This window comes from Rhinolophus ferrumequinum, chromosome 3 (assembly GCF_004115265.2).
Source record: "Rhinolophus ferrumequinum isolate MPI-CBG mRhiFer1 chromosome 3, mRhiFer1_v1.p, whole genome shotgun sequence".
Taxonomy (NCBI): Eukaryota; Metazoa; Chordata; class Mammalia; order Chiroptera; family Rhinolophidae; genus Rhinolophus; species Rhinolophus ferrumequinum.
The window spans coordinates 2,319,583-2,342,127 of record NC_046286.1 but is presented as its reverse complement, the minus strand read 5'-3'; the positions used below and the strand labels follow the sequence as shown (position 1 = coordinate 2,342,127).

Sequence of the window (22,545 nt, the reverse complement as noted above, 5' to 3'; positions counted from 1 at the left end):
TGTGGACTGCAGCCCAGCGGGAGGGGAGAAGAGAGGGGGACCACTGGGCAGGGTCTAGTCGAGGGCTAAAAGGCAAACCTCACACTTAATCTTGGCGCGAGGTGTGGGCGTGAGTGCACCACGGTTGAGGTCGTTTGCAGAATTACGAAGGATTCTTAGAGCATTGCAAGTCTTTCAGGCCATGGGCTGTGGAGCCCGCAGCAAGTGGCCCTGAGCCCCTGTCACTGGCTCGGCCTTCCCGCCCTCCTCCCTCTGCAGGAGTTAAAGAAGGAAGAACTAGAGTGTGTCGGGGACCACAGGCGGGTGGAGGTGGGGCTGTGACGTGGGAGGGCGGGCCGGGCGGCAGGTGAGTTGCCAGGTCTCCCAGGCTCCAATCACTCCGGAGACTGAGCCATGGGGGGAAAGCAGAACCGGGAGGAGGCCTACGGTGAGCCTGGGGGCAAGACGGGGGTGGAGACCAGGACCCTGCAGAGGACAGGGGGCCTGCCTGGGCCACTCAGGGCAAGATGTCTGGGACTGGCCTGAGGGAGAGGAGCTGAGGGAGTCCTGAGTCCCTGAGGGGAGGGCCTCAGCTGACGGAAGGAGGCAGAGCCAGGGTCCTGGGAGGAGGCTGGGGTTCAGGGTCTGGGGGCCATTGCTGAGGAGCCTTTGGGGAGTGAAGCTAGGGTCTCGGAGAGGAATAGGAGTCCCTGGGAGGAGGGGGATTTTCAGGCCTAGACTCTGGTCCCTCAGGGCTGGGCCCTGGAAAGCAAAGCCTGAATGAAAGGAGGCAGGGTAGAACCCCGAGCGGGGCGATGGGGCTGGGGCTGGGAGTGTCCTGCTATGGAGCCTGCGCCTGCAATGGTGACGCTGGGCGCTGGGCTTGTCAGGAGGAACGGCTGGGGTCCCTGAGACAAGGAATTTCAGCCTGGACCCTGGGTCTCAGGGGGAAAGGTGTTGGGGGTCTGCCTACCAGGGTCTCTGTGAGCAGTGACGGGAAGTGGGTTATGCTGGGGGCCCCTGGGAAGAATTGGGCTGAGGGCATTTACGGAGAGGGGGCTGGAACGGCCTCCGTGGTCTCTGTTAGGAGGGAAATCTATCTGGGAGTACCTTGAGGAATAGGGGCAGGGGCATTCTGGGGTTCCTGTGAAGGGTAAGACCTGAGGGAGGAGGGATCAAAGAGCCTGTCTCCAGAATGTATGAGGAATGAGGGCTGGGAGCCTGTCCCAGGGGTCTGAGGTTTAGCGGTGGAGAGCTGTGGAACTGGGGCCAGCCTCTGGGATCCCCATGAGCAGTGAGGGCTAGAGGCCTGCCTGCAGAGGTCCCTTGGGGTTTGGGGATCTGAGCCCCTCATCTGGAGGGAAGGGAACCCCACGGGAGAAGCCTCCCAGAGGGGAGGGTTGGCACCCGAAAGGGGCTGGGGAAGAAGCAGTGATGACTTCCCAGACTTCCTGGAACAACTTTGGATCAATCATTGACCTCATTTATATCCAAGAGCCATGGAGGGACAGAGTCCAATGCACCTGGAGAGGACGGACCCCACCCCTTCCCACATTCTTGCCCAGCCCTCCACCCTCCCTCCTCGGTGCCCACTCAGGACCCTGGCTGCCTGGCCCCACCTCCTCCCTGTGTGTACTCAGGGAGGACTAGGAACAGGACGTCGCCACAATCTCAGCCACAAAGCTCAGGTGTCACCCTGATTTGACTGCTTGCCCAGAGACTGGCAGTGGCCTGGAGACTGAGGTCCCTTCATGTGGGGGTCTATAGGGGGCTCCCTCCCTCCCCAGGCCCTGCCAGAGTTGATGGCTTTGGCTCCACTTTCTTTCCCCAGAGCCTTGGGCCAAAGATAGGGCCTGGGGCAGATGTGGGGAGGGGCTGTGCCCTCCCTGGTGTGGTACAGGGAGCGGAGAGGGGCAAGGACTGGGGACATGAGGACCACTGAGATTCCTAGCCACAGAGTCCCACATCCCAGCTGGAGACAGACTCAAGGGCCAGGATGGGGGCGGGAAGCGAAGGCTCTTTCCCTGGCTGCTGGCCTTGAGGTGGGAGCTGGAAATGACCCTTAAAGCCCCCGCCCCCCCCCAAGGGCACCTGGCCATTCATGGTGACCTGCTGACTAGGCCTTGACCCTCCCCTTCCCCCTCTCCAGCTTCCCCTCCTGCCAGCCCCGCCCCTGCCCATCTCCCTGCAGGCCTGAGGGCAGGGGGGGATTTGGGAGGGACAGGAAATGGGGGGAGACTCCTCTCAGTGCCTCACTCTGCACACTGCTCCCCATGCCCCTCAGGGAAACCAGCCAAACACGACCCTTCCTTTCGAGGCCCCATCAAGAACAGGTAAGTTCTGGGCCCTGCACTGGTGCGGGCAGGGGTATTTTGTTTTTGCTGTGCATTTGCTGAAATATTGGTAAGCTTGTGAGAAAGAAAACTCCTGCCCCAGGAGAGTGGGGGTTTTGTCGCGTGTGGCGGGTGCACGGGGGCTTCTGGGGTGCTGGTGATATTCTGTTTCTTGACCTGGGAGCTGGATGCACAGGTGTGTGCCCTTTGGGAAAATTCATCCCCTGAGCACTTATGAGTTATGCACTTTTCTGTTATACTTCAGAGGAAAGTTTACCCACCCAGAAAAGGTTTCCTTAAAAAATAATAAAACGTACTGATGCCCACTCAACAGCTCTCTGAGCCCATGACTCCCCCAGGCCATGCCCCCCACGTCCCCTCTCCAAAGGCTTCCGCTATTTCTCTCCCAGGAGCTGCACAGATGTCATCTGCTGTGTCCTCTTCCTTCTCTTCATTCTGGGTTACATTGTGGTGGGGATCGTGGGTGAGTTTCCAGCTGCACAGAGCTGGGTTGGTGGCTGGGGGCAGTAACCCAGGGAGGGACCATACCCAAGGCTGCTCCTTGCCCTCCCCGGTCCCTAATTCTTCTGTGTGTCTCTGTGTCCAGCCTGGGTGTATGGAGACCCCCAGCAAGTCCTCTACCCCAGGAACTCTACTGGGGCCTACTGTGGCATGGGGGCGAACAAGTGAGTATGGAAGAGGGGCAAGTGAGGTGAGGCTGGGGTTGCACAGGGGACCCTCCACACTCAGGCTCCAGCCCCTGTCCCTATTGGCCCCCGCGCCCACGTCCGCCTCCCTGAACCTCAGCACCCCAGACCACATTGAGCAGGTTCTCACCCCCCCTCCAACCCCCCCCCCACAAAATTGGGAGGCAGTGTAGGTCCTGGTTAAGTGCACGGGTTTTAGACTTCAGAGACTGGCCTTTGAATCCCCAGCTGGGCTAAGTAAGTTCTGGTTGTATGGCCAACTTCTTGGAGCTTTGATTTCCCCTCTGAAATGCAAGGATGATCCCAGAAGTGATGGGATCCGTCCCCACAGGCAGGAAGCGGTCAACCAGCACTAAAACCTCTACCATTTATATGGCGTTTCTATGTTCCAGGCAGGAGGTGTACTTTATACACACAAACTCACTCAGACCCTATGAAGTGGTTACTATTATTTTACACCTGATGGAACCGAGGCAATGAGCAATTAAGTGATTTGCTCAAGGTCACAAAGCTGTAGTTTTGGCTCCAGAGTTCAGGCTCTGTCTGAACCATCTGTGATGCTGAATGACTGGGAAATCTTTTGGGTGTCTCCAGTACCTCCCTGCTGGACTGAGCTGGGTGGGGCTGTCCCTCCCATCCCCCCACACCTGAGCAAACCCTGACGTGCGCTTCCTCCCCTCCTGCAGAGATAAACCCTATCTCCTTTACTTCAACATCTTCAGCTGCATCCTAGCCACCAACATCATCACTATCTCCGAGCACGGCTTGCAGTGCCCCACGCCCCAGGTCAGAGCCTGGGACCTGCCTCTGCCCAGATGCCCCCCAGGTTAGGGTACCAGCCCCTCAGCATGCCCTCTGCCCCCAGGTGTGTGTATCCTCCTGCCCCCAGGCCCCATGGACTGTGAGTAAGAGTGAGTACTCACTGACAGTCGGGGAGGTCTTCTACGCTGAAAACCGGAACTTTTGTCTGCCAGGAGTGCCCTGGAATATGGTAAGCACTGCCCCCAAGGTCATCGCTAGGGGCAAGGACGGGTCACATGGGTCAGGGTGCGAGGGGGAGCTGGGTAGACGACTGGGGTGTAATGGTGGGGGCAGGGGTTCACTCCTTCATCGTGCTCTGTATCTCTGTGTCTGTCTGTGCCCCCCACACACCCCAGCCATTGCTCCAAAGCCTGCAACAAGAGCTCTGTCCAAGTTTCCTCCTTCCTTCCACTCCAGGTGAGAAGCTACATTCCTTCCTCAGGCATCAGCTAGTCCTATACTTTTATGGCCCAAATAAGGAAACCAGGCCCAGAGAGAGTTAAGACACACAGCTTAGGTGCAGCAGTGTTTGTTGTGCACCTGTGGTGTGCTAGGCACTGGGGAAAGACACCGGAAGATGATAACTGCTCCCTGGTTGAGCCACAGGCTAGGTGGGGAGACCAGAGACGTTCACAGACACTGCATGGGCTTCCCCTGAAAGCACATGTGCCGGGGCTGTGGGATCACAGTTGACTTCTTTGTTTATTCTCTATGCTCTTCTTTCCAATAGTGAATGTTATTTTTTAATAGAAAAAAATTTTAAATTATAGCATGAGAAAAGATGTCCTCTTCTCAATATAAGTACAATAGGAAGTATCTCAAATGAATGCTCCAGAATCAAATCTCGATTTAAATTCCTGCACCTTCCAGCTGTATGGTCTTGGGCCAATTACTCAATCTCTCTGAGACTTGTTTCCTCATCTTTAGGATGTAAATGCCACAGGTTGCTTGGCAAAGTTGTTGTAAGGGTGGTGATAAGTGCTGTAGGCACATAATAGGTGCCACAGGAGATGGCATAGGCTTCCTGGAGGAGGTGAGGTGGAGATGCAGCTGAACCAGGAATAATGGGTGGGGTTACTGGAGGAGGGAGAGTGCTTGGAGAGAGGTGCAGCAAGAGGGAAGGTGCAGAGGTGAGGGGAAAGTGGCTGGGCTCAGACGTGGGGCCTTGAAGCCTGGCGGTGAGGTGGGCACTGTCCAGGGCACAACCTCTGGAGGTCTGAGCACTGCAGGGACCTCAAGCCCGGGAATGATGGGGCCCGTGCTGTGCCATGGTCCGCTTGGCACTCGGGCAGAGGGTGGGCTGCTGGGTGGCAAGGTTGGGGGTGGAGGTGTTGTGTCAGGCCAGAGGGGAGGAGGGTCTGACACCAGACAGCAGTGCAGGGAGGAAGGGGACATTATGAGACAGTGAAGAAAGCCTGGGCTGGGCTTCAGGGTGGGAGCTCCCTTTTAACTGTGGAATCAAGAGCAGCCCTCTGACAGGGCAGTGCCCATCTCTCCCCTCCCCTGAGGGCACTGTGGGCCACGGTGGGGGCCAGAGACCTTCAAGCCCAAGCTCTGGGCCTTCCCACCCAGTAGCCCGTTCTCTCCCTTCAGCGCTGGGCCGCTGTTTGCCATGGTACAATTACACCACTGTGCCCGAACTCCCAGGGATCTCCAGCAACGCCTCCATCATCCAGGGGATCAGGTGGGCACCCCTGCCCCTACATCTCTGTGCCATGCCCCCTCCCACCACCTCCTTGCCTGACTCTGTGTCCCCCACAGTGGTCTTGTTGACAGCCTCAATGCCCGCGACATCAGCATTAGGATCTTTGAAGATTTTGCCCAGTCCTGGTACTGGATTCTTGTGTGAGTCACCAGATCCCCCTACTTTCTTCTTCCCTTCTCCCGCCCTGGTCCTCCCCCAGCCCAGTGTCTGACACAGAGACTTTGGCTGGAGGAGGAGGAGCCAGAGCTCAGAATGAACCCCAAGCCCAGCAGGATTTATAATTGAAAGGGGTTCTAATCTGGGGACATTGGAGGCGTGAGGAAAGGCATTTGGGGATAAGGGATGACCCTCACCTACTTCACCCTGCCTACAGTGCCCTGGGGGTGGCTCTGGTCCTGAGCATGCTGTTTATCCTGCTCCTGCGCCTGGTGGCCGGCCCTGTGGTGCTAGTACTGATCCTAGGGGTGCTGGGAGTGCTGGCATATGGCATCTACCACTGCTGGAAGGAGTACCAAGTGCTGCGGGACGAGGGTGCCTCCATCACCCAGCTGGGCTTCACCACCAACCTCAGCGCCTACAGCAGCGTTCAGGAGACCTGGCTGGCAGCCCGTGAGTACCCTGCCCGCCTCCTAACGCCCCCGCAGGGCCCTGGCCTTGGCCCTGATCCTGGCCCCGCCCCCTCTGCCCCTCCCCCCTCAGTGATCGTGCTGGCTGTGCTGGAAGGCCTGCTGCTGCTCCTGCTCATCTTCTTGAGGCAGCGGATCCGCATCGCCATCGCCCTCCTGCAGGAGGCCAGCAGGTCAGGGCCTGAGAGGGCCATGGGGCAGAGGGCAGGGGACATGGTGTGCAGGCTGCGGGAGCCCTGCAGGAGAAGGGCAGCAGGGCCCAATGCTTAACACTGCTGCGTGACAGCCTTTCTGAGCCTGCATTACCCATCTGTAAAGTGGGGTGGTAATCATTCCTACCTTGTAGGGTTGTCCTGAGGATGAATGAGTTCATGTCTCACCACGTCCCAGGACATGAAGCAGGCCCCCCAGAAGGGCTGACCATAGGGCAGTTGTTATCGTTGGGGTGGTGATGGTGGTTGGGGGAATGGTGGAAATCCAGGTAGGGAAGAGAAGCAACAGCTTGCTCCAACCAAGACCTACCTGCCAAGTGGGTCAAGACACCATACTTTGAGGACTCTTCCCTTACTCTCCTTGAGGCTGCCCCTGGTGGCTTCTCTGAGACCCTAGTTTCTTCTAAGGGCCCCTTGAGCCTGATTTATTCAATTCAGTTCACTTAGGAAGCACCTACTGAGTGTCCAGCCTGGGGTATGGTGCAAGCCCTGGTGGGGCCGGGGCTGAGGTGGGGCCGGGGCCGGACTGATGGATGGCACTCGTCTCCCTACAGGGCTGTGGGACAGATGATGGCCACCATGTTCTACCCGCTGGTCACCTTTGTCCTCTTGCTCATCTGCATTGCCTACTGGGTCATGATCGCTCTGTATCCTTTGCCCACACAGCCAGACCCTCCTGGAGTCCCTGGGGGCAGAGGGCAGAAAGGGCAATGCTTGCCCACACAGTGCGCCTTAGTGCAATGGGAAGAAGGCACCTCTTCCTCTGGGCAGGCACAGCCCTGCCCCTGGACAGAGTTGGAAGAGCGAGCCCAGGCTGGATTCCAGCCCCTTGGTGCAGTGAACATCCTGCACGAGCACCTGGGAAGGGGTCCCTGGGGAGAGGACCTGTGGAGCCTCCCATGTGACCATGCTTTCCTTGACTCCCCTCTGGGTACTTGGCCACATCAGGACAGCCTCAGTACGTCCTCTGGGCACCCAATGTCAGCTTACCTGGCTGTGAGAAAGTGCCAATGAATACATCATGCGACCCCACGGTGAGGGGATTTGGAGTGTGTGTGGAGGGGCACCCATAGGTCTAAGGGTACCTTAGGGGCCAACAGGTCCAAATGCCTCATTGTTACCAGGAGACAGAGGACCAGAGAGGGCAAGGGGCTCACTCAAGGTCACACAACAGTCCCCCAGCAGAGCCTGAAAGGGAGCCAGTCACTCACTCCAGGTCTAGTAGCCCTCCCCCTGAGCTGCCCATTACACTGGGAAGGGCACTGAGACCTAGGAGCAGGCGTGCTGTGCCCAAGGGCAGGGCCAGGCCCGGGGAAGCTGAGTACCAGAACTTCTCCCCCCGACTCCCACCAAGACATTCCTCTGCAAGGAGGACCATGAACCACTCCACCCAACCAGTCTCAGTTCACTTATCTGTAAAATGGAACTAATCATAATACTGTCACTTAAGGTGGCCAGGAGATTAAATGACATTGAGCCTATAAAGTGCTTAGTACAATGCCCAGCACCTGATAAGAGCTGATAACTATAAAAGGGTTTTGTTTATTTATTTTTGTTAATCTTCCTGCCTTGGAGGAACACAGTGCCCTAGGCAGGTGGGACACCCTGGGGGGTTCTGGGAGAGAAGCCGCTTCCCCAAACTGCCCCCACCCCCGAGGTTCCCAGGGAGTGGCACTGCACCTCTGGGAATTTACTGTCCTCAAAGCTGTCATGTGGCCACCTGCTCTGAGCTAGTACTGGGGGCTTTGCCTGCAGGCATTAGCCCCACTCTAAAAAAGGAGAGAGAGGTTTGGTTAATTTATGAAGGACCCACTATGTGCCAGACACTGGGTATGCAAAGGCCCAAATGACCTGGTTCTTGCTTTCAACTTGCTCAGGATCTAGCAGGGGAGACTGACACAAACCCACAATTACATGCAAAACAGAAAGATGTTTATTTTCTTATTATAAAATTTCAAACAAACACTCAGTGTCAGCAATCATAAAGATTGTTGTCGTATTTCCTAGAAAGGGTTATTTTTTATTTCTGTGCTTTTTACTTATTATTACGGAAATTTTCAAACACACACCAAAATAGAGAATTCCTGTACCCAGATTCCACACCTTCATCTTTCTGCTGTTCTTCTTTCATCTGTCTCCCCACCGCACTCCCACCCCTAGCTGCAAAAATTTTTTTCTAGAGTTTAAGTCAAATCCTAGACATTGTGCCATTTCACCTGTGAATACATCAGGATGGATCTCAACACATAAGGACTTTTAAAAAGCATAACTGCTATGACCATTATCACACCCAACAAAAGTAACAATAATTCCTTAATATCTGTTCAATTTTGCTGGAAAGTTGAAGTTGCAGGGGCTGCTCTGGGAGGGGACAGCTGGCTGAGTGCCAGGCTCTCCAGAGCTAGGTATTGGTCACCTCCCTCCCCCTCCACACACACACACACACACACACACACACACACACACACCATTAAGTCTTGGCCCACATGGCCTGGGAGCTCCTGTGAGCTCTTGTGCCCACCCAGAGACTGAAAGAAGTGAATTATGCTCACACCATAGGTAAGCTGAACCCGGTTTGAACCTGGAGATGGGTCTCCTGGAAGAAACTGGCTTCCGCAGCTGGGGGAGGCTGCTACTTCCCTCCCTCTACTCTGGGAGTGGCAGGAGCTGGCTCGTAATGAGCCTACTCTGTGCCCCCCAGGCTCAGCCCATGAACTCCTCGTGCCCAGGGCTGATGTGCGTCTTCCAGGGCTACTTGTCCACAGGTCTTGTACAACGTTCTCTCTTCAACTTGCAAATCTACGGGGTCCTTGGGCTATTCTGGACCCTCAACTGGGTACTGGCCCTGGGCCAGTGTGTGCTGGCTGGGGCCTTTGCCTCCTTCTACTGGGCCTTCAACAAGCCTCGGGACATCCCCACCTTTCCCCTAGGTGCTGCCTTCATTCGCACACTGCGGTAAGCCTGGGGCTGGGGCCTGGGGGTTGTGAGCCTGGGAGTCCCAGGGGTCCCAGGTCTGCCTCTGATTGCTGAACCCCTCTGCAGCTATCACACCGGGTCACTGGCCTTCGGGGCCCTCATCCTGAGCCTTGTGCAGATAGCCCGGGTCATCTTGGAGTACATTGACCACAAACTGAGAGGTAAGCCGAGGACAGGGGCTGGGGAAGGCCTGCTGAGCAGCTGGGTCCTTGGGGCAGGGCTGTCGGGGGCCAGTGTGCAAACCTGAGGCCTCTGCCCCCCAGGAGCCCAGAACCCGATGGCCCGTTGCATCATGTGCTGCTTCAAGTGCTGCCTCTGGTGTCTGGAAAAGTTTATCAAGTTCCTGAACCGCAATGCATACATCATGGTGAGCCCCACTGCGTGAGCAGCCCCTTGCTCCGGGGCCCTGGCCCCCCACCCTGGCCCAGGTGAGCTCTCCACAGGTAACTCTGACCTTTCCACCTCACCCAGATCGCCATCTACGGGAAGAATTTCTGTGTCTCAGCCAAAAACGCCTTCATGCTGCTCATGCGGAACATTGTCAGGTCAGGCTGTCCTCCACCCCGTGCCCTCCCACCCAACGCAGGCTTCATGGGCATGCTGGGCTCAGAAGGGCCTCAAGCTTGCTTTCGGCTCTGCTGCCTCCATCCTGAAATGTGAACAATTCTCATTTTGCCTCTGTCACAGCAAATTATATAGTCAGTTATGTTCCCAGCCCTGCCGGGCCTCTCACCCCCCACCTACCCCAACTCCCCATGCAGGGTGGTTGTCCTGGACAAAGTCACAGACCTGCTGCTGCTCTTCGGGAAGCTGCTGGTGGTGGGAGGTGTCGGTAAGGACCGGGGCGTGAGTTACAAGGACAGAGGGCAGGGGTGCTGGGAAGCTGAAGAGGTGACATTAGAGGAGTGACACTGACCTCCAGACCTCTCCCACAGGGGTCTTGTCCTTCTTTTTTTTCACTGGTCGCATCCCAGGGCTGGGTAAAGAATTTGAGAACCCCCACCTCAACTATTACTGGCTGCCTATTATGGTGAGTGACTCCCGCTCTCTGTCTCAACCCTCCAAACTCCCCAAAGGAATCCTAACAAGCCTATGTCTTCCAGACCTCCATCCTGGGGGCCTATGTCATTGCCAGTGGCTTCTTCAGCGTTTTTGGCATGTGCGTGGACACGCTCTTCCTCTGTTTCTGTGAGTGACACTCCCACCACCTCCCCCCCAACTTCAAGGTACAGGCTGTTCAGGCTTTTTTGAAGACTTGGTGCTTCTAGAAACAGTGACTTTGAGTTAAAGCAGCCAGAGCCAGAGGGAGCCTCTTCCGACATCCCAGGCCAAGGGTTTGGGGAAGGAAGAGAGAAGTGAGCTCCCAGGCTGGTGGGCTATTCCAAGAAGGAGCATTCCAGGGGAGAGGCCTCCAGTGTCATCCCCCAGGAAACCTGGGGTAGAAGCGAACCCCAAGAGATGGCTTCCCAGCAGGTGGCTGTAGAGAGCAGGGATTTTCTTGCCCTACTGTATACATACATTTAGGTTTTAGTATGTGCCAAAGTCTGCACTAAGCAATGGATATGTGTTATTGTTTTTTTTCTGTTAATCCTTATCACAATATGAAATATACTATTACTGACCCCACTTTACAGATGAGGAAACTGAGATTACATAACCTACTCAGTAAATTACAAAACCTGCCCCCAAAACAGCCGGTGATAGTACAGTCTGGAAACCAGGCAGCTAGCTTGTCTCTTAGTCCCAATTTAACCGGGGAGTGCGGAGTCCTCCAGAGTCCACTCTAACTGGTCTATGTTGCGACTCAGTGGAAGACCTGGAGCGGAACGACGGCTCCCTAGACCGGCCCTACTACATGTCCAAGGCCCTTCTGAAGATTCTAGGCAAGAAGAACGAGGCGTCCCCAGGGAACAAGAGGAAGAAGTGAGAGACACAGCTCTGCACCCTGCCTGTATAACCAGCCTCCCAGCCTCACCTCGTCTTTCAAATGTTGATTTTGTAGTAAAAAAAATTTATTAAAGGTTGATATTTTGTTTTCTCAAAAAGTCTGGTACTACTTTTATTCCCTCATTGACATTAAGCGACCCTTTTCTCCCCGCTTGGCACTTTAAAATACACCCCGCCCCTATGACGCGCCCAGCTGCTGCGGCCAATCAAAAAGCTCCTGAGGCGTGATGCCGCCCTTTCCTTACCCCAGCCAATGGGCTTCCCGGCCGGGTCACGTGCTTTGGGGCTTCAAAGAGGGCCAATAGGAAGGGCAGGCTCGTAGGCGCCGAAGGGTCACCTGGAGTCGTAGAGTGAGAGGGCCAATTAGAGTCGCAGAAGCGCAGCGGAACAGCGGGGCGTGGGGCGGGTTTGTGGCAGGGTGGGGGGGGGTGACACCTGAATGTTTAAAGGGCCCGGGTCAGCTGACTGCCTCCAGCCCGGGTTTAGTCCTGGGGGTCAGGGTCGCGGTCGCCGCGGAGGAGAGATGACCGCGGAGCGACCCGGCACAGTGCTCCTGGGCAGACCTGGGAGGCCGCCGATGCTGGGGTGCGGGGGAGTCTGTAAGGTTCAGGATTTTGCCGCGATCTCCCTGCTGCTGTTGTCTGCGGCAATATTCGGGGCTAAGACAGAGAACGACTTCAATCTGGTGAGTTACCCCTCGCATAACCCCATCCCCAACCCACTCGGGCTGTCTATGCCCTGTTGTCCCCCGGGACGCGGCTACTGAGTCCCGTCTCCGCGGAACTCTTCGATCCCGTTCCCTCCATCCGCTCCCAGCGCTTCTCCGTCTTCAGGCCCTTGTCTTCCTCCTCACTCGAGCTCCGTCCGCTTTTGACGTCCCCTCTTCTCCCTGAGGGCTCCTTCTCCCCTCATAGCCCCTCCCCACCCCGATCCCCCAGCTTCGCTCCAAACTCTCCTCCAGTTCCCCTTCCTTGTTCTGGGACCCCGGCCCCCAGTCGAGAGCTTCATCACCCTGCCTCTCCCAGGGGAACCTGACTCTGAGCCGCTAGTCGTCCGTCCTAAAATCCCCAAGTCACGTTTGTCCACGTTGACCCTTCCTCCTCCCTTCGCAGGTTCAGCCGCTAGTGACTATGGAGCAGCTGCTGTGGGTGAGCGGGAGGCAGATCGGCTCTGTGGACACGTTCCGCATCCCGCTCATCACAGCCACTCCTCGGGGCACTCTCCTTGCCTTCTCTGAAGCCAGAAAAATGTCCACGTCGGATGAGGGGGCCAAGTTCATCGCTCTGCGGAGGTCCGTGGACCAGGGTATGAAGATGCCTGGGTGGCAAGAGCCGGTGGTAGGTTGGATGAGTGGGGAGCCTGAGGATAAGGGAACTGAGAGGGCTGGAAGCCTGGATCCCTGAAGAGGAGAGGGAACCTAAGGAGAGGAAGTGTTCAGGGCAGTGATCTGGAAATTGGGATCACCAAGGAACTGAACACTCATTTATCGAGCACTTACTATAATATATACCTAGTACTGTTCTAGGTTCTGTGAGTACAGTTAAGAGCAAAGCAAAACAGAGCAAAAATCCCTGCTGTCACAGGGCTTATATTCTACTGGGGGAGCATAATAAGCAAAATAAGTAAGGAAATGTAGTGTTTGTGTTGGAAGGTGATAAATGCAATGGAGAAAAATAAAACAGGACAAGAGGTATGGGGAGTGCTGGAGTCTGATTGCAATTTTCAGTAGGTGACATTTGAGCAAAGACTCAAAGGAGGTGACAGTGAGCCTGGAAGAAGAGTGCACCAGGCAGATGTGCAAAGGCCTCCTGGAGGGAAGTGTTGAGGAATAGGGAGAAGCTTGTGTGGCTGGAAGGAGTGTGTGAGGGTAGAATAGTTCAGGTCAAAGAGTTAAGGAGGGGCAGGTCTTGCAGGCGCTGAGGCCTTTGTAAGGCCTCATAGCAGGAGGTGCTTGGGTCCCTAGCAGGAGGTGAAGGTTACAGGGAGTGGTGGAGAGGGTACCTCCAGAGTGCTAACCCTGTGTTTCTTCCCTTACTTCTTCAGGCAGCACGTGGTCTCCTACAGCATTCATTGTGGACGATGGGGAGACCCCAGATGGGCTAAATCTGGGGGCAGTGGTGAGCGATATTGAGACAGGAGTGGTGTTCCTTTTCTACTCCCTCTGTGCTCACAAGGCTGGCTGCCAGGTAGCGTCCACCATGTTAGTGTGGAGCAAGGACGATGGTGTTTCCTGGAGCCCTCCCCGGAACCTCTCTTTGGATATTGGCACCGAGATGTTTGCCCCTGGACCGGGCTCTGGCATTCAGGTCTCTGTCCTGAGATGGGTGGAGGGGGCTGCCTTGTGGAGAGTCTGGGAGATGCCCAAAAATGGACTCCTTCCCGAGAAAATCCTGTGAAGTCAGTTTCTGTCTTCAATGGTATTCCTTAGGAGAAAGGGACATTCAGGGAGGAATGCCCTGCCATGGGAAGATGGAACTTCTTGGGGACTGTCAGTAGGGCTGTACTAATCCATGTAGTGCCTGTGCTAATTAGAAAAAGCACCCCTTCCTTTGGGCAGACACAAGTGTGTGCCGTGGTGCACAGCTTGGTGAGTGAGCGCAGGTTGGGTTTAAGCTCCCATCCACCCCTGTGGCTGGGCCCCCTTGTCCCGTGCACAACCTCTCCAGCATATGACTTGGATGTCCTGAAGGAGCTTATTCTGCAAAAGAGCTTATTAATTCAGGCAGTGGCTGTTTGTGAGTTCCTTCTGGGGCCTTCAGCAAGCAAGAACTAAACTGAAGGGAACCAGATGTGTCCTCCCACTTAAGAGGTGGTGGGTTCCCCTTCCCTGCCTCTGAGCCCCCCTCAGTGTATCCCTCTGTGACACCCAGCTCCCTTTCTCACAGAAACAGCGGGAGCCACGGAAGGGTCGGCTCATCGTGTGTGGCCACGGGACGCTGGAGCGGGATGGGGTCTTCTGCCTCCTCAGCGATGACCACGGCGCCTCATGGCGCTACGGCAGTGGGGTCAACGGCATCCCCTATGGCCAGCCCAAGAGAGAAAATGATTTCAACCCTGATGAGTGCCAGGTCAGGAGCTCCTGGGCTGCTCCCCACCCCCTCCGCCTGCCCTGTCCTCCAGAGCACCATTTCACTCACAAACCCAGCGTCTGGCCCCCGGCTCTGTGCCACCCAGCCTGGCTCCTTCAGGGACAGGGCTCTTTGCCTGGCCCCCTCCCTGGGTCTTCCTGAAGCCTTGTTCCCTCTCTTAGCCCTATGAGCTCCCAGATGGCTCAGTTGTCATCAACGCCCGGAACCAGAACAACTACCACTGCCACTGCCGAATCGTCCTCCGCAGCTACGATGCCTGCGATACGTTGAGGCCCCGTGATGTCACCTTTGACCCTGAGCTCATAGACCCTGTTGTAGCCGCAGGAGCTGTAGCCACCAACTCTGGCATTGTCTTCTTCTCCAACCCAGCCCATCCAGAGTTCCGTGAGTCTCTGCCAGCTGTGGGGTGGGTGAGGGAGCCCCCTGTGGCCTAGAGAAGGCCTGGGCAGAGACCCTCCTTTCCTGACTCTGCTGCTGTCTCCAGGAGTGAACCTGACCCTGCGCTGGAGCTTCAGTAATGGTACCTCATGGCGGAAAGAGACAGTCCAGCTCTGGCCAGGGCCCAGTGGTTACTCGTCGCTGACCACCCTGGAGGGCAGTGTGGACGGGGAGGACCAGGGCCCCCAGCTCTTCGTCCTGTATGAGAAAGGCCGGAACTACTACACAGAGAGCATTTCCCTGGCCAAAGTCAGTGTGTACGGGACACTCTGAGCTGCACGCCTGCCGCACGTGTCTAAGGCCCTGGCTCAGCCCTCAGGACCGTGGGTCTGCAGAGGGTCTGTGGGAGGTGCCTAAAAGACAGCTCCACCTTCCTTTAGACTCTAGCCTTTTGCAAAATCAACTTTTCTTTGACAGGGAAATCACTCCATTAGGACTAAAAGCCTGGCTTCTGAACCCACACAGGAAGTCCTGCCCCCACCTGGGAGCACTTCCTTTCCACATCGCTGGGTCTGGCCCCTCTACCCTATCTGCCCTCCCAGGACAATGATTGGTCCTTTTCTTGGGCAAGGCTAGGTGGGCCTGTAGAACTGAATAAATGTGAACTCAGGGAATTGGGGAAGGCTGAGCTTCCTCTTTGAGGTAAGATACTGGCTTTGGAGAGGGTTGGTGGAGGTCATGGGACGGCAGAATGTTTGCTTTCAGGGTAAGGAACTAGATGCACCATCCACTGTTGCTATTTATGAATCAAAATGTTTGTAACATAATGTTTTCAATGAAGGAGAAGGAACTTGTGTAGAACTTGTGTAGAGTCTGTGCTTTGGTTAGCGCCCATCTCCATTTCTATGTTCCTTACATACACCCTGAGGCTGGTAGTGGAGCTTTGGGGAGGAAGCTGGTGTGCTTATGGCCTGTGAAAATCTGCCTTTGGCAAATCAAATCCTCCTTTCCCTTTCACATTCTTTCTCATCACAGAAACACAGATTGATCTTTACAGGTGTAATGCAGAGTAGGAGGGGCACCCCCATAAGACATTTAAAAACCTGCTCTGTTTTGTATTTCTAAGATGAGTGGGATGCTGTCCTCTGTGAGATAGGGAGCAGGTGTGTGCCCTGCAGATAGGAAGCCTCTCCCGGGCCAGCCTGGCAGAGAATAAACACTGTGACAAAACACTGGGAGAAAACAGCGTCTTCATCCTAAAGTGGATGCTGGGAAAAGAACCTGAGTGGCTGTAGGTGAGTGGGAGAACCATAGCTTTCCTCCAAGTGGAAAGAAAACTGAATGCCTAGATGAGCTGGTAAGAATGTCTTCACATAAAGGGATGAGGGCCACACTCATTTGCACTTAGAGGTTTGTTTCATTTTCAACTGCTTCTCTAGGAAATGTTAGGGTAATTTATTCTATCTGATGGAAGAAGTGGAATAATCCTAGTGTATGTGAAGACATGGTATAACTGTTATATTTTGTCCAGCATTTGTGATTAATAATGTAATATTTCAATTTTTTCATTTATAGACATTTTCAAAAACACTCAAGTAAATAGCTTAATGAGCCGATGCACCAAAGGGCAGGTATCAAGATGTTGCCACATAGGATTCAGATTCCATTTGGGGTTGGGGACAGGATTCCTTCACAGATGCTGTGTGCTTCTTATTGCTCCCCTCACCCCTCAGGAGGCAAGTATCTGCTCGACCCTCTTCGAGTAAAGCAGAGATTGAGCAATGGGTTCAGATGGCCATAGCTTGACCCCCTCCTTTGTAAGGTTCCCCCATGAACTTTTCAACTGACAATTCCATTTACAGATGAGTTTTACCTGAATCAGTTATTTCATGAGGGATTGTGAAATGTTTATTTTTAAATTCTATTATTTCGTCCTCATTTATTAGCTGGACTACTTCAGTAAAAAAACAACTCGCCCTCATCAAGGCTGTCGGGTTACCCTAAAGCACGGTATGTTTAGGAAAGGCAGGATAAATGCTGAATGTCCCCCGTTTAATTGCCAGTTCTCAGAGTAAACTGATATAATACTTTGCCCTGGCCAGTAAACCACATTGTTACCACACAGGAGACACATACTGAGGCAGAAGCTGTGGGGCTGCAGGAGGAAGCAGGGGGGCATGTAAGGGAAGAGGAATGGAGAGAGAAACCCGGGCAGCGTGGTCGTGCGGTCTGCTTTTCTAACACAAATCACAATATAGATATGATACAAGGAAGCATGGTGGGGGTGGCATCTGCAGCAGTTGGGACATCTGCTGTCTAATACCACAAAAAATTGCACATCTGACAGTCTTGCTGACATTATTTATCAGAAATAGTGGAGGAAAGAGGAAATTATATCGTGAATATCTGACCCATGAGTCTTGTAGACATGGCAAGAGGCTTTTGAGAAAGTGACCGTTTTCCTTCTTCATAACCAAGAACCCTGAGCTAAGAAAAGATCTTCAAGGAAGGACCTCCTCCCCAGGAAAGGTCCGGTGGAGCTCATTATAGACCAGAGCCCTGGGCCCCACCCCAGATCAGCAGCTCCAGTACCTCTAGAGCAGTCCAGGTCTCACCATCTGTAATAGGAACTGCATGAGAGTCTACTGCTAGGAAACTTTCTCTTAGACAGTGAGCCTGACTTAGGAAGAACAGATTTCAAAACACTGAAGGAAAGACCTCAAGAGAGAAACTTTTTATATAAGAAATCGTCTCTAAAGAAACCAATAACCATAACAGCTGGCCAGGACCAAAGCTGCCTGTTTACCCAGACATCTTGAATGCTCGCCACAACACCTGGCATATGGTAGGTGCTTAATACAGAAGGAAAGAAAAGTTCAGGGTGGGTAATGTCAATGTAAAAATGTCCAAACTTGTAGAGAATTTTTATAAGAACTTATTTGAGCCAAACTGATGACGTTGCCGGGAAGCAGGATCTCAAATGCTCCAGAGAATGACAGTTTTGCAGTTTCTTTTATGCATTTGAAATTAAAGAGGGGACTAGGAAGATGACTTGAACATGGGAGAAAGTAAAGCAGGGATTAGATTACAGGAGAGTTAACAAGATTATGTGCTCTCTTGTGGGTATGCTTCAGGGGGGGTCTGAGAAAGAGGCATTTCAAAAGTGTAACCTAGATGCACAGAAACTGGACAGGGCTTGCTTAAGACAAAGATAAGCCTTTTACTAAAGAAGTCATAGGCCTGGGGCGTGACTACCCACCATGACCTGCCCAGTTAGGAATTCATGAGCAGGTCATCCTGGGAGGCTACTCTCAGTCTCTGGACTTGTCGATTTATTATAGAGCCCTTTTTCATCCACAGTAAGGAGCTGGGCCAGTGCTTCCAGAGTGGTCCTGTTACCGGAGGATGGGCTCCTCTCGGCGGCGCAGTGTCCAGGTTCTCAGAATCTCAAGCAAAGAATTGAACGAGATATCGAGATAAAGTGGTGAAAAAGCAGTTTATTAGAAGAAAAGGTACACTTCAAAGAAATAGAAGCAGACCTGAGAGTAGAGAAGGGCTCAAGAGCCATTATTAAAAGGGGTAGTACACTCGAAAGAGTGTGGGGCTGACTGAGCAAAAGAAGAGGCTCAAAAGGGCAAAAAGGTCCAGGGGCTCAAGGTGGCACAAAGGAAGAGGCTCAAAAGGCAAAAAGGGCTGGGTCTCAAAAATGGCTTGACTGGCAAAAACTTGGAGTTTTTATTCTTTTTTCTCTAGAATGGGCTGTTCCTTTCCAGGTGGGGGACCACTTGATTGACACCTGTGATTGACAAGAGGCTATTACCTCCTCTTTTTAGACTGCACATGTTCTTTCCCAGAATTCAGTCTGTTATAATGAACTTTTGGGCATATGTATGATATTATAATGAGGGTATAATGAGGCCCAGGTGAAATGAAGGTCGTTGTGGCCTTTACTGCACAGGAATGGCTGGTTTAATCTAGGTGGGTATCTTGTACCTATTTGTTTACAATGAAAACCGGAAGTTTTGGACAGAGAGGGGAGGTCTTCTGGGCAGTAATGCAGACAGCCGATGACTATCTCTAACTGCCTGCCTTGTTTTCCCCTTGAGAGACGTGATCCCCATAAAATCTCTATGAGAAATTAAGGGACAGGAGGTCTTTTCTTCTGTATCTGCTTCCTGGTGGGCAGGGGCGTAGAGCTGTCTCTACCTATTGGGGGATTCACGGAACTCTCGCCCTATCTGATCTGAGCTAAGGAGAAGGGGGTACAGGTCTAGGGCTTCAAAGGGAAGGAAGACAATTTACAGGAAGATGGGAAGAACAAATGTTTGCCCTACCACAGAAACGATGAGACACAAAAGGATTTGAACAAACAGGCCCTGATGAACTCCACCCAGCCCACTGCACTTGGACACTTGGCCCATACTCTTTGGGAGTATCTCTGGTGATAGTTCTCTTCCTGGACCAGGTCCTCATCTACATTCCTTTAGGCAACTAAGGGGAAAACAAAAGCTCTTCCTGAGTCTTTCAGGCCTTGATTGTCTTTGGCTCAAAACAGTGTACACACCCAAGATGCACAATCTGGGGAGACTTGTTCTGATCCCCTTCACTTTTAATATAAAGTGGGAATTGGAAGTAGTGGCAGGAGACTGAACAGGGAAGGTACAATGCATATTTGTACAAATGGGGCAAAGTGGACTTTGACAATTACAGCGTGGTGAGTGCTGCCTGGATCAGCAGCCAAATTCTAGTGTGGCACCCAACCTCCAGAGTAGGCCCTCCTCCCTTTCCTACACTCTCATCACCCCACCGGCCTCTCGGTTGGATTGAACATGCTCCAGGCTCTTACTTCCTGTCTTATCAGGCTGCCCTTAGACACTGGGAAAAGATCCTAACAACTAATATTGCTCAGCAAATACCAGGGACCAGGCACCAGGGGCACTTTTTCATTAATTCAGTCCTCACAACCATAAGTCAAAACCAGGAAGGAGCAGGAGGTCAATTATTTTTGCCCAAGAAAGCATTAGGAAGGAAGATTTAAGACAAAGGCTTGCACTTCCTTTTGACAAAGAAATGTTCTCTGGGGGGAACAATAAAATGGAAATTATACTTAAAATAAATAAATAAATAAATAATAAATACATAAATATTTTAATGCATTATGTCCAAAGATCAAATTTGCAATAATGATGTAGTAAGAAATGCCAAAACCTGCAAAAAATTTTTATAAGATTTTATTTGAACCAAACTGATGACATTGCCAGGAAGCAGGATCTCAAATGCTCCAAAGAATAACAATTTTGCAGTTTCTTTTATGCATTTGAAATTAAGGAGGGGACTAAAAAGATGACATGAAGGTGGGAGAAAAAGCAGGGATTGGGTTACGAAATAGTTAACAATATTATGTGCTTTCTTAAGGGTGGTTATGCTTCAGAGGGGTCTAAAAAAGAGGCATTTCAAAGGTGTGTTAACCTAGACACACAGATACAATGGACAGGGCTTGCTTTAGGCAAAAATAAACCTTTTACTAAAGAAGTTATATGTCTGGGACATGACTATAATCAGATCGACCTGTGAGGTTACTTTTGATTAGATTTAGTACAGCACCCCAGCCATCCACAGCAAACTACAGCTCACAGGCTGTCTGCCTCTCTGTTAATAAAGCACCAAAAGGCCACATCATCTGTGGGTGAAGTGGCCTGTGTTCTGGATGGAGGAAAGAAAAGAAAGAAAAGTGTCTCTGGATAATGCCTAACAAAAGTGCACAGTCCTGTGGGACTGGGGCTAGAAATCTCATTTCCTATGACCTCCAGATCTGTAAGCAACAATTTTAGTGGTGCCAGATCTTAAGCTCAGTGGTGAGTACCTGTTGTTTATTAGCATTCTTTACATTGTACATAATTATTATATGCACTTTTGTATATATTATATACTTAACAGCACATAAAATAGAAGGAAAAAGATAAATGGAGAACACTGACTTGACAAATATAGAGCCACAAAGATGGTGATGCCCTGAGCGAAGGATGCCCGCATGCACCAAGAGGGTGAGAGTGGAGGCAGAAGCACAGATATGTAATCAGCTTTTGCTTCAGCCTCTTAAGCCCAGCTGACTTTGCTACATTCGTGTCAATTAACTAATTTAAGAGATGTGTGGTGTTTGACTGCTCTCAAGCTTGTTTCTGATATTTGGAATCCCTCGTGACATTGAGATGTCCTTGCTATTGAAGGTGGGAACCTGTAGAGAGCAACATCCAGAGACCAACATGAGTTCACTGAGAATGTCATGCCAACCCCAGTGGCAGTACCTTGACTACACTTCTAAAAGGAGAAACCAAAGGAAGGCATGTCTGGGTCTCAGCAAGGCATTTGATAGGGTCAGAGGGACTACAGGGAAATTTCTTGCACCTGTGTATACAAAAAAAAGAGGTGAAATTCATTTGCCACCATTAGACTTTTATACCAACTCCTTACACACACAATACTGTAAATAAAGGAAAATAATGAATCTTATATCCTGCCTTTGCAGTAAGAACAAGTAATTCAGGTTAGACAAAGTAACAGTTGATGAAAGATAACTTATTACTTATTTTATAGAAGAATATCAGCTAATAAGTGTAGAAAACAATAATCAAATTATTTTGCAAACTTAAATAATTAAGTCAGATGGAGTTCAAAGCATGTCACCCCAACATATGCAGCTTTAGCATACTGATTATTTTGAGGTGAAGCACTGGGAAACAGGCACAAGAAGGACACTCTGACCTTCCTTTTTCTTCCTGAAAGCTCTCATTTGAAAGGTGCCCTCCCTGTACCAGGAGGAAGACATTCTTATTATCAAGGACGAGAAGCTGAGAAGGAGAGAATCCTATACAGACTGTTAAAATAATTCGTATCTTTCTTTAGCCTCCCCACATAGTTTAGTCACTTTTCCACAATTGCCTCTCTTTGTTCAACCTAACATGAAAGCAAGTAGGTTTCACCATTTCTTGGGGACTCCATTCCTTATGAGGGATCCCATGTCATGTAAAACTTATATGAAGTAAATTTGTATGCTTTTTTTCCTGTTCACGTCTATGTCAGGTTAATCTTCAGACCTGCCAAGGACCTTAAGGGGGTCGAGGAAAACTTTTCCCTCCCTTAACCAAGGAAAGATCATGTTAAAATCCTTAGGTTGAAGGTTGATGGGGAACTGGACATTCATTCACCTGGTGTCAAAGAATTACCCCTATCTTGCAATTCACAAGGAGGGGGGAAGTACAATGAAGAGATCTGGGGGTCACCACTTTACCCGGGTGATCAAATTGAGATCAAGACTAATGGAACAAGTAGACATTATGATCCCCTGATATGAGGCGTTGTGCAGTAAGTACATACCACGTGGTAGACTGGGAAATGATTCCCCAAAGATATCCACATCCTAATCCCTGGAACCTATGAACGTTACTTTATACAGGGAAAAAGAGTCTTTGCAGATGTGATTAAATCCAGGATCTTGAGATGCGAAGATTATCCTGGATGATCCAGGCGGGCCCTAAGTGCCATCACATAAGAGGGAGGCAGAGGAAGATTCAACACACACACAGTGAAGAGGAGGCGATGTGACACAGATGCTGAGACTGGACTAATATGGCCCCAAGTCAAGGAATGCCAGCAGCCACCAGAAGCTGGAAGAGACAAGGAACAGATTCTCCCCTAGTGTCGCTGGAGCGGGCAAGTCCCTGTGGACTAGACTTGGGCCCAGTGAAACTGTTTTGGACTTTTGGCCTCCAGAATTGGGAGGGAATATTTGTTG

General features: G+C 52.0%; 2 protein-coding genes across 3 annotated transcripts; both read left to right on the top strand.

Annotated features, from left to right (window-relative positions):
* Window positions 1-329: 329 nt before the first annotated feature.
* Window positions 330-11,365, top strand: SLC44A4 (solute carrier family 44 member 4). Its single transcript, XM_033093691.1, has 21 exons — window positions 330-427; window positions 2,264-2,312; window positions 2,723-2,796; window positions 2,920-2,998; window positions 3,706-3,805; window positions 3,885-4,010; window positions 4,177-4,237; window positions 5,414-5,504; window positions 5,582-5,665; window positions 5,899-6,134; window positions 6,225-6,324; window positions 6,918-7,010; window positions 7,295-7,397; window positions 9,065-9,318; window positions 9,406-9,500; window positions 9,603-9,706; window positions 9,811-9,884; window positions 10,101-10,171; window positions 10,275-10,369; window positions 10,443-10,527; window positions 11,148-11,365. The coding sequence occupies exons 1-21, from the start codon at window positions 394-396 to the stop codon at window positions 11,264-11,266; spliced, it is 2,127 nt and encodes a 708-aa protein (XP_032949582.1). The 5' UTR covers window positions 330-393; the 3' UTR covers window positions 11,267-11,365.
* Window positions 11,366-11,717: 352 nt separating this feature from the next.
* NEU1 (neuraminidase 1) lies at window positions 11,718-15,614 on the top strand. 2 transcript variants are annotated; one of them, XM_033103543.1, is made up of 6 exons: window positions 11,718-11,971; window positions 12,399-12,591; window positions 13,330-13,403; window positions 14,172-14,354; window positions 14,537-14,759; window positions 14,860-15,614. In XM_033103543.1, exons 1-6 carry the CDS (start codon window positions 11,726-11,728, stop codon window positions 15,084-15,086), a joined length of 1,146 nt encoding a protein of 381 aa, XP_032959434.1. In that variant the 5' UTR covers window positions 11,718-11,725; the 3' UTR covers window positions 15,087-15,614. The 2 variants fall into 2 exon arrangements, with proteins under 2 accessions (XP_032959434.1, XP_032959433.1); XM_033103542.1 differs by having other exon boundaries at window positions 13,330-13,592.
* The last annotated feature ends 6,931 nt before the right edge of the window (window positions 15,615-22,545 follow it).

Bases quoted from the DNA above. Each gene is read 5' to 3' on its own strand.
- NEU1 (XM_033103542.1), top strand. From the start codon at position 11,726: ATGTTTAAAGGGCCCGGGTCAGCTGACTGCCTCCAGCCCGGGTTTAGT. The intron at 13,593-14,171 runs GTCTCTGTCCTG...CCTTTCTCACAG, and splicing joins GACCGGGCTCTGGCATTCAG to AAACAGCGGGAGCCACGGAA. The intron at 14,355-14,536 runs GTCAGGAGCTCC...TCCCTCTCTTAG, and splicing joins TCAACCCTGATGAGTGCCAG to CCCTATGAGCTCCCAGATGG.
- SLC44A4 (XM_033093691.1), top strand. From the start codon at position 394: ATGGGGGGAAAGCAGAACCGGGAGGAGGCCTACG. The intron at 3,806-3,884 runs GTCAGAGCCTGG...CTCTGCCCCCAG, and splicing joins TGCAGTGCCCCACGCCCCAG to GTGTGTGTATCCTCCTGCCC. The intron at 9,707-9,810 runs GTGAGCCCCACT...CACCTCACCCAG, and splicing joins ACCGCAATGCATACATCATG to ATCGCCATCTACGGGAAGAA.